Source organism: Aspergillus aculeatinus (assembly GCF_003184765.1).
Source record: "Aspergillus aculeatinus CBS 121060 unplaced genomic scaffold BO66scaffold_39, whole genome shotgun sequence".
Lineage (NCBI taxonomy): Eukaryota > Fungi > Ascomycota > Eurotiomycetes > Eurotiales > Aspergillaceae > Aspergillus > Aspergillus aculeatinus.
Window position 1 is genome coordinate 213,690 of NW_020291508.1, and position 13,637 is coordinate 227,326.

The window sequence follows — 13,637 nt, forward strand, 5'->3', positions numbered from 1 at the left end:
GGTGATATTGCATAGATCATCACGACAACTAATTCTTCTATCGTTGCGATACTCGCTTTGGCTACGATAAAAGGATCCGTTACAAACGAGGAAAAGGGTTAAGACTGCAAACTTCTACAACCCATGGGACATAAATAGTTCACTGGCTAACTACTAAGCGTATGACGGCTCCAAGCCACCAGTCAATGACTAATAGCGGAGCGCCAGCAAAAGGCAACTCTATTACCGTTGTATCAAAATGAGTGAACAACAGGCAAGCATCAGATTCATACTAACAACGGTGCTTGAAGTCAGCACTCCCGCGTCGACAGTCCGCTTCTCGTCCTGCAAACGCCAGATATTATAGATCAACACCGACCACACCGACAACACAGCAAATCCACCACCTCCTTCCCAGCCCACACACTCCCCGCCAGACTCGCTCCCTTGCTCGCCTCAAACCCGGACACATAAAACAACCCCGCAATCAACCGCATCGCCGCCCTCTCGCGAGCCCTCACCTCCGCCCAGTTACCACCACCACCACCCGCCTTCTGCCCCCTCCGCACGACCGGCACCCCATTCTCCCACACCTGCCGATGCACCCATCTGACCCGCGGCGCCGGCGTACAACCCCGGTGCCGGAGATACCACCCCTCGTCGTGCACGCGGCCGCCATCGAAGACGCGGACACCTCGGAAGCGTGGATTCGGTTGATTGAGCTCCGCGTGCGCGTCAAACGACGGGATGTAGCGGCTCTGGTGCGGGAAGGTGACCGTTTCCGGGAAGGCGGGGAGGCAGAGTCTGGCGATGTCGGCGTCGGTGAAGGGCTTGGTGGAGGTGATGCGGTAGAGGTTCTCGGTGTCGCCGCAGCAGCCGGCTATCCAGAAGGAGGGGGCGCGCGTGAGGGTGAGGAAGGGGGTTGGTCCTGCTAGTGGCAGCTGGTCTTTGTCTTGGGTGGACTGTGCGTTGGGATTGGGGTTGAGGTTCCAGATTTCGTCTGGAATGGATTCTGTTGCGCTGAGATTGAAGGCAGCGGGGTCGATATGGTAGCGAGAGATGAAGTGCGTGACGTGGAGCGGGGTGTACTCGACCGAGGCGGACTCCGCTGGTTGGAGGTGCGGTGGGCTGATGGCGATCCCGGTCTGGGAGAAGGGGGCGGCGATGATCACCGCATCGAAGTGCGCTGTGTGCCTCTCTTCGGTGCCCTTATCGGTGGCCCTTGTCCAGGAGATGTCAAAATCCTGCTCGCCGAGGACATTGATATCGGTGACGGTGGACCGGAGATGGACGGTGGCCTGCGACAACAGCGCGAGTCGGCGCAACGCGCGCTCGTTCCCGCCTTCCGCTGACACCTGGGGTCTGGAAGAAAGGCCGTACTTGGCTGCAAACCTGGTAACCTCATCCTCGTATGGATTGACGGCTGCCGCAGCTTTATCCGCTGCGTGACTGAATATCTGCCGCCAGTCTCTCCAGTACCTACTCTCCCGCGCAATCGACACAAACTGAATGCATAGGCGCAGCCAGAACCAGCCTGACCAGCGATGCCGCCAGACCAGTTTCGCAAAGTGCGTCCACGTCTCCGGACCCGACAATTTGGACGCGACAATAGCCCGTTCATCGAAGATCCCGACGCTGCGGCTCTGTGGCTCGTCCCGGATTTTCCGACCGTGGGGATCCACGAGTTCGACCCCTGCTTCCTGGAAGAGACGTCGGAGACGCCAGTCTTCCCACCAGAAAGACGCAGCACCCGCTTCGACCACCTCGCGACCCTCGTCGTATTTGAACACGCTGTGAATCCGACCGCCCAGGCGGTCATCGCGCTCAAAGAGGGTCACTTCGGGGCACCATGTGGCTGATTTCCGGTTGCGTAGCTCGTAGGCTATGGATATGCCGGCGATGCCGCCTCCTGGGTATGCCGTGAGTCGACGGGACCTGAGAGCTGCTGGCAGCGCTACTGAGACGTACCTATGATTGCAATATTTGTGGGTCTTTCGAGAGGTGTGAGGTCCAGGGAGTCTATGTCAAGATCAAGAGAGTCTGCGTCGAGGGATTCAAGGTTGGGGTCTGATACTGAACAGATTCGTTCCACCATTGTGTGCGCGACAGCATAAAATGCAGATTCTTGAGGGGGGATTCTGAGTCTTGAAGCTTAGTAGAATGACCAAACTTGTGACGGTCGATCAAGCGTGGTTGAGGGTTTTTTATGCATGCTTAATGATGGGTGCCTGGTGTAAAGGTCAGCGACTAAATTAGATTGATATTTCGACTAGCCTAATTCAGAGAGCCAAGGCCAGGCGTAAATAACCACAATGTACTGTACATCACTTGGTAGTCTTTCCCCGCACCGGGTACAGTACTATACTCTGATCCTGGTTAATTTGTTGCCTGGATGGGGCAATCTGTATCTTGTCGGTGAACATCAGTGCGGTAGACTTGCATTTAGGCTGCACTTTATCATACAGCCGGAAGCTACTGACTATATAACCCAGGAAGCCGAAGTGCCAGTTTTACATAATGTCTTCTTTACAAAGAAAGTTAACACTTTTCTCTACTTCACTTTGGATTTCATATTTTATTTCAGCATACCCTCCCGAACTTAATACCTACTATCCCGAACCTTCCCTCGAGGGCCCTGCCTGAATCCGTTGGGCTCGACCTCCTTGGCTCCGAAATCAAAGGATCAAGCGTCTCCATCAGTATAATCACCGTCAAGCCCATCAGGATTCTAAACGCAAAGCATAGCCGGCAACACGACCGGCAAGCTGCACCGCGCGCTCCTGTGCAGTCACGTAACGGGTTTCGCTAGGAAGGACGGATGCCAAGTCTGAAAGCGCGACGGTCTGAGCCTGGATAGCGACAGAGTCGCTGGACGACGAGCTCAAACCCTGCCAGCGCACCATGATCGTGCCCTCGTGTAGACCAGTCGTGTTGACCCAGTTGTAGACCCCGGGATCCGCGACAGACACAACAAATGTGTAGGTGCCATCGTCATTGGCGACGGACTGCTTGCTGTTCAGACTGACCTGACTGGCGGGGTCAGTGGTCACCAGCCACGGATCCGTCACGGGGAAGACGAAGTAGTCGGCCGCTCCGGGCGTGAGGGTGGCGACGAGCGCCTCGTCGTCGGTGAGGTTGAAGTGCCCGAATGAGCTCGCCTGGGTCGTCAGGGTGCCGAGGGTGCTGGACTGGCTGGGCGTGGAGAGCGTGTTCACCGCGTAGATTGATGTCTTGAGCCCCAGTGCCCCCACTCCGTAGTCGACGATGGATTCCTGCAGGTTCCATTTGGCATCCACGAGGATCTGGGCGTTGGTGATGGCGTCGTGACTGGTCACATCACTGACTGCTTCCACGGTGATGCTGTCCGGTGTCTCGGACAGCCAGTCTCCAAGGTTGTTTCGAATCAAGAGCTGCACGGCTGAACTGGTTGACTGGATATGGTTCGACTGGTCGTCTGCGGCAGAGCTGTTGATCGTGATACTATACGAGCCATCGCTAGCGATGACCAGATCACTACCGGCAAGATAGGCCACGGTATTCTGGGAGTTTGGGTCGCTAATCAGGGAGAAGCTGACGTCGGTCGGGCCTGGTGCGTGGCGATAGCCCGTCACGATATAGTCCACGTCGGAGCTGATCGGAATGGTGCGATAGATGCAGTCCGGATTGTCGTAGGAGTATCGTCCACCTGGTACCTCAAGATTAAACCAGTCCCGCGGACCAGCATCGACCCAATAGACTTTTGGATAGTATGGGTCGTTGTTCACGGCCTTCTGGACAGAGCTGAAGATGAGTTCTTCGATTGCCGCGTCGAGACTCGAGGAAGCTTCGTCGCTGATGGGCGACCCGTGAGCCGTCTTGTAGGCCGCCTTTGCTTCAGCTTTTAGAACAGGGAAGCTGTTGTCTTGATAGATCTCGATTGCCAGGGCATCGAGGTCTCGCTGATCCGAAGTAGCCAAAGGATTTCCTGAAACGCTCAGCGCAGATGCCAGAGGTCCTAAACTGGCTATGAGGGCAAGCGCGGAGCCAAGTGTTCTGGAGAACGAAAAAGACTCCATTGTGGACGAAGCTCAAGAATCAAAATCTGGGCGGGTGGTCCTCAGAGCAGTGTCTGCTTTGTGTAACAGGTCATGTTCACATCTACTTATAGGTGCTGAGAAGGTGACACTATATTTGCTTTACCCATTGTGCAGGATAACTGCAACATCCTTTGCTCTGGCGACACCATTGCGACATCTCAATCAACTGTTGAAATAGATTAAAGACCTTATCGTTCAAAGTTATTGAAAGCAGTTGCAGCATCGTATCTATGAACGTTAGTCGCTCGGTTGCGAAGCGAGGGTGCTAATCGAGGTGTCAGAGGTCGAGAATTTCGCCGAGGCAGACCTTATGCAGGTTTTGGGCGTGAAGAAGATTGATGCTTCTGCAGGGTTGCTGGATGTCGACATTTTGGGACGGGAAGAGGTGATTGTTCTTGGTAACGTCTAAATAGTAGCGTAGAACAGTCTGATGAACGTGTCCGTGCTCGTAGTACAGTATAGCGATATAACTACATGCCACGGGATTCATTCCTTTGCCTTTGATACACCGCGTCCTCATTGTGTCCTACCCCCATGTAGCTCCGCCGGTTCTAACTGAGAACCATATAGCTCGCTCGTAGTATTCTGGTGTCCGGGCTTGGGATTAGGACTAGTAAGCTCAAGAAACGCGGGCGCGGCGCTCGTACTGGTGGTTGTGAGCCTTCTTTTCCTTCGCTCCCATATAGCCCAGATGAGGGAGGCAACTGCAACAACTCCTAGGGCCACACCAACTCCTACGCCGACCGCTGTGACGCTGGGACCCGTTTGATGGTTGGCGGAACCTGTGCTAGATGTAGCCGAGCAGGTCGAATCTGAGGCGGTCGAAGTTGAGGCGGAGGATGTCGGGCGGGTCATATTAGATAGAGCAGCGACCCCATACACAATAGTCGCGTCCGTAAGGTTGAATGGAGACTGCGGGTAACCACCGGATAGGTCACTGCAGGTGGTGTTTCCTTGGTCGGCAACGATGGAATTGCAACAATACAGCGAGTCTTCGCCCGTCCCGTTGAGATAGACAATTGCAGATCCGCCGGAAAGCTGTGCATCAACTGTAATTGATACAGAAAAGGATGAGTACGAGAAACCCCGGGGAGTTGACCAGGCTCTGAGACTCACAGCATATGTGCTTGCAAGCATGCCAATATTGATCGGAACAGCTCCCACGTGACAGTCCAAAGGGTTGGTTCACCGAGAGACATAAACCATTACTCAGACATACTGCATCGGGAGCACAGCAAGTTCCTTGGCTTCCGTCAGAGTTGCAAGGGGTACCTTTTTCATCTATGGTTTTCCCATCGGGGTAGTAGCATGTTGCTCCCATGCTGCTGCAATAGGGCACTGATGGACAATTATCGAAAGAGCAGGAATTTGGCAAGACTGCGGGCGTGGTTCCCCACAAGAGAGCGCACAGGAAATTGAGGACCTTTATACTAGACAGTCTAAGAGGACAAGGGAGTGTTTTTCTACTAGTGCCTGTGCGGTGTATTTCCTATCAAAAACACGGAGTAGGGACTTTAACCTGCTTTGCCTTTGCTAGTCGCAGGGACTCAGACTACCGCAATGTCTTTCTAATTTGGTACCGAACTAACACTAGTAAGGAACTCGGCGCTAATTTAGAGGTTGCTTCGGATTGATTTGTACGAGCAAGTGAAGCTGCTCGCCTAAACACCCAAAACCACCAGCCCGTTCACCCAACTACGGAAAACTCGGAACACAGTCATTTCTCTATCACCCGAGCGAATTTCATGTTCTTTCAGAAATGTAACATGATTGCAAAAGTAGAAACGAGCCTGCCTTGTAATGGACCCCTGTGAGGAGCGCGGAGGAAGTTTGCTTACCCGTGGCAAGGCGAACTTCCAGGTCGGCTGTCGATTGCGCCTTTCGTTTTGATCAACTAATAATTGGTTGCCTCAAGTCACCAAAACAACCCTCGCCGCCCCCGAGCTCTCATATTCCCTGCTTGGCTGACGGCGCAAACTATTCTACCGGGGTTCCGTCTATGGGGGGCGTAGGGAACACTTTCTGATTATAGTAATGAGCCCCTCATCAGCCACTATTAGTGGTAAACGAGGGACAGCTTGGGCTTGTGATTATATCACTTTCCGTACAGCCGAAGAATGCGGTACAAGAAAAATCTCGCTATGCTATAGAAGCAGCTTGCGGAGGCAAAAGCGTCCAAAAACTCATTTTCAAGGTTGTGGGAAGTGTGGGTGGGGCATGGGATTGTCCAAGATTTCTATGGAGACCGAAGGAAGAAACCCTTGTCATGGTTTGGTGTCCACCCAGCCACTCATGTGTCCCTAACGATCTGATCAGTTCAGCTCATCGAGCCACTTCGCTTACCTACTCAAGGTTTGAATCACCGAACGGTACCTGGACCATGAGGCCCGAGCTCTAGATGCAGTGCGGAGCAAATAGACTTCAAAGAATTCAAGCATTCGCGAATAGCGCGTTTTCCAACTGCTTTCCACTGCATGTTCTATACAAGAGATTTATCTTCAGTCCCCAACCCTTTGAAATTCCTTGTATAGCGATTGCAAGTTAGCCATTCTGGATTAAGTGTGAAATACTGATAGAAATCTTATCACCGCGACACATTTACCAGTTTAGCTTTTCCACGAACCTTCTAAGATACTACTTGCAATGATTCAAGCGATCAGGCCTCTCTAAGAGCTTTTATGGGCACATTCCTAAGTAAGAAAGACAGAAAGAACGCATAAGGTCTCTTCTGAAAGTCTTCCGTATTAGGTTTTCAACTTCTCTACATTATTATCCAACCAGGGAGGATATAATAATTTCTGGACAATTTTTTCTATTCTCCGGATAGTTTTATCTTAAACAGACTGTTGGCGTCTGTTCTTTGTCTAAACACTGATTGGGGACCATGCGTGTTTGGAAGGTGCGTTGTGTTCAGGGGTACGCGGGGCCCTATACTATGATTGAGAGGAATCGGGACCTGGGATAACATCTTTTATTGAATTATTTCCACACACTTTAAGGAATCAATGGCGACAGGCAGCTGATCCATAAGATCTGGTACGTTCTTATCGTAACACCAATACTAGTCTGACAAGAGCTTGCTCTCTACTATCATCAAAAAGGCAAGAGGTCAGCCAGACTGGTCCGGCCCGCCGGGGCCGCGGGTGGTGGGTGGCCGGGACTGGTGACTCGCAAATTGGGGCAGAGGTTCAATACGTAGTTTATCTACTGGTTGCCGGGCCCGGAGCCGGGCCATGTAGCGCTTATAGACGCCCCACTCTACGTGAATTAGCTCATGTATAATAAATTACTCTTAATCAAATTACCCACTATATTCAATCATTTTACAATCTGGAAAAGAAATATACAGAACAACCAAATGAGATTACAGTCACGATACACAAGAATTAATATAGGAATCACTTTAACAGCACATTCAATAAAAAGAAAGGCGTACATCGTTGAACCAATACCCTAAATTTTTTACAGCAGATTTCTCTGCCTCTATAAACTATATCACTGTTACAATGTCTGACAGAACAACTGGCGTAATCACCACTATAACATCCAAGCTTATACCAAAGAAGACTCTTTGTCCAGAACTTGAATATATCATGTAACTGATACAAAAGATGACAAGGCGATACAACTTGCTATGTTGGCTGGGGATTGACCATCTACAACCAATAATTTCATTTATTGTTCATCCTTCTTTGCGTTTGGTAATTTAATCTTATTGTACGGTACACGGTGTACGCCACAGCACGGTCCGCTTGGGTATCGGACAAATCGTGCTTATTTTACAAGCCTCTCTGGCTCAGCTTTAGCTTTCCTAATAAGTCTTAGTCGATGGACACCTTTTAATACAACTTCACCAATTGTCTTCAATCCATTGAGGCATGTGAACACCGGTCAAGCACGCTATAAGCACTAGGGATTTTAGGCGATGCTAGACCCTTTTCACTAGTGGGGCAGTTGCGTTACAAATCTAGTTCAATGACCATTGCAGCCACTGCCTCCACAACATCTTATGCTATTGGCTGCTAATGATGCTTCATTCTAGCCTACACACCTAGATTATTCCGTCTAGGGCGCTTAAGTCCAGGTTCAGCGCAAAGGTGGTCGGTTTGTTCTCGCTCGTCTCCAATGCGTTGTTGCTGCTAGCCCTTCCATGGACCAAAACTTCAACTCTTGGTGATATGATAACCCCTTTTCCAAAGCCTCTAACCGTCCAGCTCTCCAGGCAAAATCCCAAAAAAATTCGTGGCATCAGTCAGGCTCATAATTTAACTTCAACGACCACGGAACCCTCGATCTGTCAGTGCGAAGCACATCTGTACGGAAACTCGACATTGTGACTGTGCTACTTCAGGTCTCTCTTTGAACCTTTGACTTTGCTTGTATTGGGCGTCGCTTCAGTCCTATGTTGTAAGGCCTTCCCCGTCACTTTCTTCTGATTCCTTGTCTTCATTAAGGCTTGGCGCCCATGAGTTCTAACGCGCCCTAACTTGCTAAGAGAGGTCACGACCCGCAAAAGAAACCGCTCAGCTTTCTAGCCATAAGAGCATCCTGAGACGCCCCCCTTTCATGCTAGAGCCATATTTTCGACGGCTCACATACTAAGCATATTCTTCTCATTCAAATTACCCGAATTTTCATGACCCTCACGGTATATGTAAACAAATATGAGTTGGCCAAGACCTTGGTCTCGTGGCACCCTTTTCCTTTCCCAATATTCTTCCCACCTCACTCGTCGCAGCCTTTGGGCGTTCTATACATTCTTGGCTCTGTTCTCTATCTGGACATATCACAACGTCTTGATAAAAAGGTAATCAAGTGAATTGAGAGTTCTGCCAAAGACATTGTACTGATATCCCCAGATCAATCATTTTGCGACCTGGAATGACTGCGGTTGGTTCTCGACAAATCGACCCATCGCAAGATACTTCGCCATTTCCTCATGAGCCTATTGGGCTGGGCACATTGCGTGACGTCAGGTCAGTGATGAACAGCTCCCAAGAAATCTCGAGCATGAGACTGAGTAGTCTGAACACAGGGAAGAGAGGTTCTATCAGGGCGGAACCCTCACCGTGTTGACCACAAATGGTTTACCTCCTTCAAGCCCGCTAATATATGACCCATATCCTGATTACGAATCTGGTGAATTTCGCGATGCGTTCACCGGCCGCTTTCGCCGATGCCGAGGTCCCTCTGGTCAAAACCTTGATCGTAGAAGTCCTAGGGACATGGTCTCTGTTTATCCAGGAGTTCCAAGAAGTACTTCAGCACCACGATGGAAGCAGAAGCTGGACTGATAGGATTTGCAGATTTCCCCCTTCCATTGATCGGTTCCTACGAGGCAATGGGGCTAGACGCTTGGGTTTGCACAGATCGTGTTTCACGTCTGAGCCCGTACGGATACAATGACGAGCATCTCACAAGACGAAGACCAGGAGGGAGAGAGATGCTTTCCTGGGACAACATCAATTGGAAAAGGCTTGAATTAGAGTGTTTGGAAAGGAATAGCGGCAGATTCAGTTCAAATGTCGGATTGTCAGAACCTATGCTTACATTTCCAATCAGCGCTTCGATGCCTCCACATCCGGATCGTCCCCAGTTCTCAACACAAGGAAAACAACCAAGGTCAAGGTCTGCAATAATACTCCGTGCGTGGCACACGATGGAATGGACCGAGAACCTCAAGCAACATATCCGGTCGCTGATAATGGAAACTTCGCTGCATACAGGCGCCGAGTACGAGGTTTTTATTCTTCTCCACGTCAAGGATAAGCAAGTTCCGCTCTACGCGTCCGACGACGATGCTGTCCGCAAGCTGAGAGAAAAATACGTTCCTCGAGAGTTTCTTGACATGACAATAATGTTTAACGATGACACACTTGCGGGGTGGTATCCAAAGATAGAAGAGCACAGGTACGGCAGGAACCCAATTTCAAGGCAACTGGAACTGTCTAATAAAACTAGTCCCGTGCTCCAGTACTGGCAGGCCTCACAGATCCTTTCGCAGTTGAGGCCAGACTTTGATTACTTCTGGCAGCTTGAAATGGATGCGAGGTTGACTGTTAATAATTTTCACTTCTTCGAACGCGCAGAAGACTTTGCAAGGCAACAACCCCGCAAATATCTCTGGGAACGGAATTCATTTCTATATATACCGGGGACCCATGGCACCTGGGAATCTTTCACACGATTAGTTAACACGGCAATGGAGGGTCGAACTTCTGTGTGGGGAGCGCAGTTTCCCCCTGGTATCACGCCAACGGGCCCTAAGCCACCCGTTGACGATCCTCGGAACGATGAATATGAATGGGGGGTCGGGGAGGAGGCAGATTTCCTGACCTTCTTACCAATTTTCGATCCATCATCGACTGAATGGCCTTTCGTGGACACGACCTGGAATATCAATGTTCAAGATCTCCCAAGGCGTGCATCTCCGGTCGTTATGGGCCGCATCTCCAAGAGGTTAATTACCCTCATGCATGAAGCTCTGGCAGACAAAGGAATAGGCCTTGCTTCAGAGATGACGGCCCCCTCATTTGCACTATGGCACGGCTTAAAGGTGGTTCACGTCCCTCATCCGATATACCTCGACGGCAAGTGGACTCCCAAAGAGTTGGGCCGTATCCTCAATCCGGGCACACCGGAGAAAATTAACGGTGGCTCAGATAGTATCTGGAGCTGGAATCATCAATGGGATCACATTATTTATCGGATGTCATATATGTTCACTACACAAACAGCCGAGGATTTATTCAGGCGGTGGCTTGGATACAAGATTGACCCGAATCAATATACTGACGGCTCCTATGTAAGTCTGGAGAGCTCATTGCGTGTGGGTGGATTTACGACCTCATTAGCCATGATACTAATACTGTGATATCAACAGCATCAAGATCCTCAAGGAAGAAACTGGTTTGATGGTGGTGATTTGGTGAGTTCATCCCGTCAAGCTGACCACCTCTGTATCTACTTGCTAACTTTTCCCCTCCTTCTTTCTCATGATAGAGAGAAGACCTATATGGAAATATGTGCCTTCCTCCCATGCTATTGCACCCGATCAAAAATGTCGATCCCAAAAAAGGTGCAGGCATGGCAGTCCCAGTCTGATCTTTTCAAGATCACGCATCCGAAAGTATTGCAAAGAATCATTCCTTCACCTCATGTGGCGGCGTAGCCAACGTCGTGACGAGGAATTCCCTCTAAGGTCTTAGAATACAAGCTATAGCTCCCAGATCGTTTTGTGGTTGATTAGATTGAGGTTTGTAGCCCCTCTCTCGTTTGCTTTCCACTTGCTCCCGCATCGCGAGATCATACTGCGGGAACTCCATTAAATGTCGATCGCGGAATATGTTGTTGTAGCCACTCCAATTATGTAGTTGGATACTAGCATCGTAAAGCTATACAGAGAGCTGACCTTTTCAGGCATTCGCACGATAAGGAAAGCCTGTCACTTGAATATTTGTTCAATGTCACCAACTTTTCTTGATATAAAATGTGGCCAACGTCAATTTTCCCAGCTATGGCCGCAAGCCGTTGCTGCATGCATGCACGCAATACCCTTAGCACTATATCTTTGAATGACCTAAAGTGATCCACTAAGGTCTGTATACTGATTGTGCCGGTAGCCCAAACTTTCGATTGTATGCTATTGTGGAGTGGGTGGAAGCCAGAGAGTTTCGGTTTTGCATTATTCTGTGATGTTATTAATCGACTTGGGGCTCGCCTTGACATCATCAAAAGATTCGACAAAAGAAGGTGGCCGATCTTCGGGATGAGTAGGTTCGCATCCACTATAAATACAAATCTATTCTACTGGGACTTCGCCATGCTAAGGCTCATCCAATTTTTCTTCTCCCCAGCAGTAACATATGTACATGTTTCTCGTCATCAGAATGCGAATATGATTCAATTTCGCACATAGTAAAGCCTGGCCTCGAAAGTAGTACTGCCGGTCCTTATGGAGGTCATGAATAAACAATACTTTCAGACTAACGTACGTGGCTAAGAACCAATGAGGTGGGCGACGAGCTACCGTAGCCTGGCTGCTAAGGCCGCAGGGCCGCCAACGAGTACGTACATTAAAACCGAAAACACGGTGGCGTCATCCCCCTAACTACCGATCCTCTTTCGCAAGGTCTTCATTTTCCACTAAATCGCAAGGCGGGCTGGCAATTTAGCATGATAGCCATTGAGTCCTTACTGATTATTTTTGAGATACTTCATCATCTCTAGTATTAGCTTTGCACAAAGGTATATATAGCCGGGTGTTTCAAAGCTACATGATTGACGACGAGTTTGAAGGTTTAGAAGTAGGGTGCTGGGACAAATCTCTTAATCTTCTTTGTGGTTGGAACTATCTGCGTTGCCTGTTTGTAAACAAGGTGAAAAAGGCTTTCTGAGTCACGTGGCCGGATTAGCCACGCTGACAAAGCCTGTCATCTCCGCTAACGTAATCGGTAAGCCACCCGCCATGGTAAGCCACCCGCCACCCGCGCCCACCAAAACAGCCTTCCATAAAAATATAAAGCTTTTATATAATATATATTAATAAAATAATATATTTATTTAGTATTTTAATATATAAAATATTTTATTTTTATGTATTCAACTATATTATACTTACTACAGCAAGATAGTATCCAGTAGTAAGATTATTTCTTATTAGTAGCTGATTTTTTAAATTAATTTTTATTAATTTAATCAGCTTTATAAATTTTTTTAAATATATTTTTAGTCTTATTAACAGTAAGATTATTTAGACCAGCTATTTAATAATAAGATCTTTTATTTTTAATATTTTATTATTTTAATCTAATTTATAGTTTATTAACTTCTTGCTTAAATAAAGCAGCCTAATTAAAAATAATTTTATATTTTTTTATAATATAAAATAATACTGTTTTTATTTATAAGAATAAGCTAATTATATATTTATAAAAAAAGTTTTTTAATAATAATTTTATATTTTTATAATTATTTTATATTTTTAAATATTTTTAATATAATTAATATAATAGTAATACTACTAGTTAGAATAAATTTATAAAATTATACAATTAGTCTACTAGATATCTTATCTAATTCAAATAAAACTAATCCTAAAATCTTAAAAATATTATAAATAGTTAATTTTTTAAAAAAATAAAAGAATATACTTCTAAGTATATATTTAAAAAATTAATCTTATTAATATAATAAATATTCTAGTAAATAAACTGTTCTACTAAACTTTTATATACTTATTTTAATAGTATAAAACAAGTAATATTAAATAATTAATAAAAATATAAAAAATATATATATATATAAATAGAAATAATAATATTTTAATTATATATATTATTAAAATTAGTAATTAAATAAAAATTATATTTATTAAAAATTAAAAGACTATATCGCCTAATTTACTAATTTTTAATAAAAGAAATAAAATATTTATAAAACTAATATAAACTAATATTATTAAAAGTCTATTTATTTAATAATAAATTAATATACTAATTAAAAAAAAGATTTTAATATTCTATTTTTATATAAATTTTATTTTTAAAAATTAAATATAGTAATAATATTATACTAGCTATA

General features: G+C 46.8%; 4 protein-coding genes across 4 annotated transcripts; 2 read left to right on the top strand and 2 right to left on the bottom strand.

Moving 5' to 3' along the window:
• Nucleotides 1-114: 114 nt before the first annotated feature.
• BO66DRAFT_473170 (FAD/NAD(P)-binding domain-containing protein) lies at nucleotides 115-2,086 on the bottom strand. Its single transcript, XM_025653024.1, has 2 exons — nucleotides 1,948-2,086; nucleotides 115-1,888 (listed from the first exon to the last, which is right to left on the bottom strand). The coding sequence occupies exons 1-2, from the start codon at nucleotides 2,072-2,074 to the stop codon at nucleotides 348-350; spliced, it is 1,668 nt and encodes a 555-aa protein (XP_025501654.1). The 5' UTR covers nucleotides 2,075-2,086; the 3' UTR covers nucleotides 115-347.
• Nucleotides 2,087-2,220: 134 nt separating this feature from the next.
• Nucleotides 2,221-2,641, top strand: BO66DRAFT_140045 (uncharacterized protein). The gene has a single exon (XM_025642051.1). The coding sequence runs from the start codon at nucleotides 2,292-2,294 to the stop codon at nucleotides 2,580-2,582; it is 291 nt and encodes a 96-aa protein (XP_025501655.1). The 5' UTR covers nucleotides 2,221-2,291; the 3' UTR covers nucleotides 2,583-2,641.
• BO66DRAFT_421957 (uncharacterized protein) lies at nucleotides 2,286-5,311 on the bottom strand. The gene is made up of 2 exons (XM_025650009.1): nucleotides 5,155-5,311; nucleotides 2,286-3,978 (listed from the first exon to the last, which is right to left on the bottom strand). The coding sequence occupies exons 1-2, from the start codon at nucleotides 5,190-5,192 to the stop codon at nucleotides 2,700-2,702; spliced, it is 1,317 nt and encodes a 438-aa protein (XP_025501656.1). The 5' UTR covers nucleotides 5,193-5,311; the 3' UTR covers nucleotides 2,286-2,699.
• Nucleotides 5,312-8,936: 3,625 nt separating this feature from the next.
• Nucleotides 8,937-11,226, top strand: BO66DRAFT_328264 (DUF3405 domain-containing protein; the record flags this gene model as incomplete). The annotated part of the gene is made up of 5 exons (XM_025643985.1): nucleotides 8,937-9,031; nucleotides 9,091-9,311; nucleotides 9,362-9,965; nucleotides 10,017-10,860; nucleotides 10,939-11,226. The coding sequence occupies 5 exons, from the start codon at nucleotides 8,937-8,939 to the stop codon at nucleotides 11,224-11,226; spliced, it is 2,052 nt and encodes a 683-aa protein (XP_025501657.1).
• Nucleotides 11,227-13,637: the final 2,411 nt, after the last annotated feature.

Bases quoted from the DNA above. Each gene is read 5' to 3' on its own strand.
- BO66DRAFT_473170 (XM_025653024.1), bottom strand. From the start codon at position 2,074: ATGGTGGAACGAATCTGTTCAGTATCAGACCCCAACCTTGAATCCCTC. The intron at 1,889-1,947 runs GTACGTCTCAGT...CGGCATACCCAG, and splicing joins CACAAATATTGCAATCATAG to GAGGCGGCATCGCCGGCATA.
- BO66DRAFT_140045 (XM_025642051.1), top strand. From the start codon at position 2,292: ATGTACTGTACATCACTTGGTAGTCTTTCCCCGCACCGGGTACAGTAC.
- BO66DRAFT_421957 (XM_025650009.1), bottom strand. From the start codon at position 5,192: ATGCTTGCAAGCACATATGCTGTGAGTCTCAGAGCCTG. The intron at 3,979-5,154 runs GTCAACTCCCCG...CCTCATAGCCAG, and splicing joins GCTGTGAGTCTCAGAGCCTG to TTTAGGACCTCTGGCATCTG.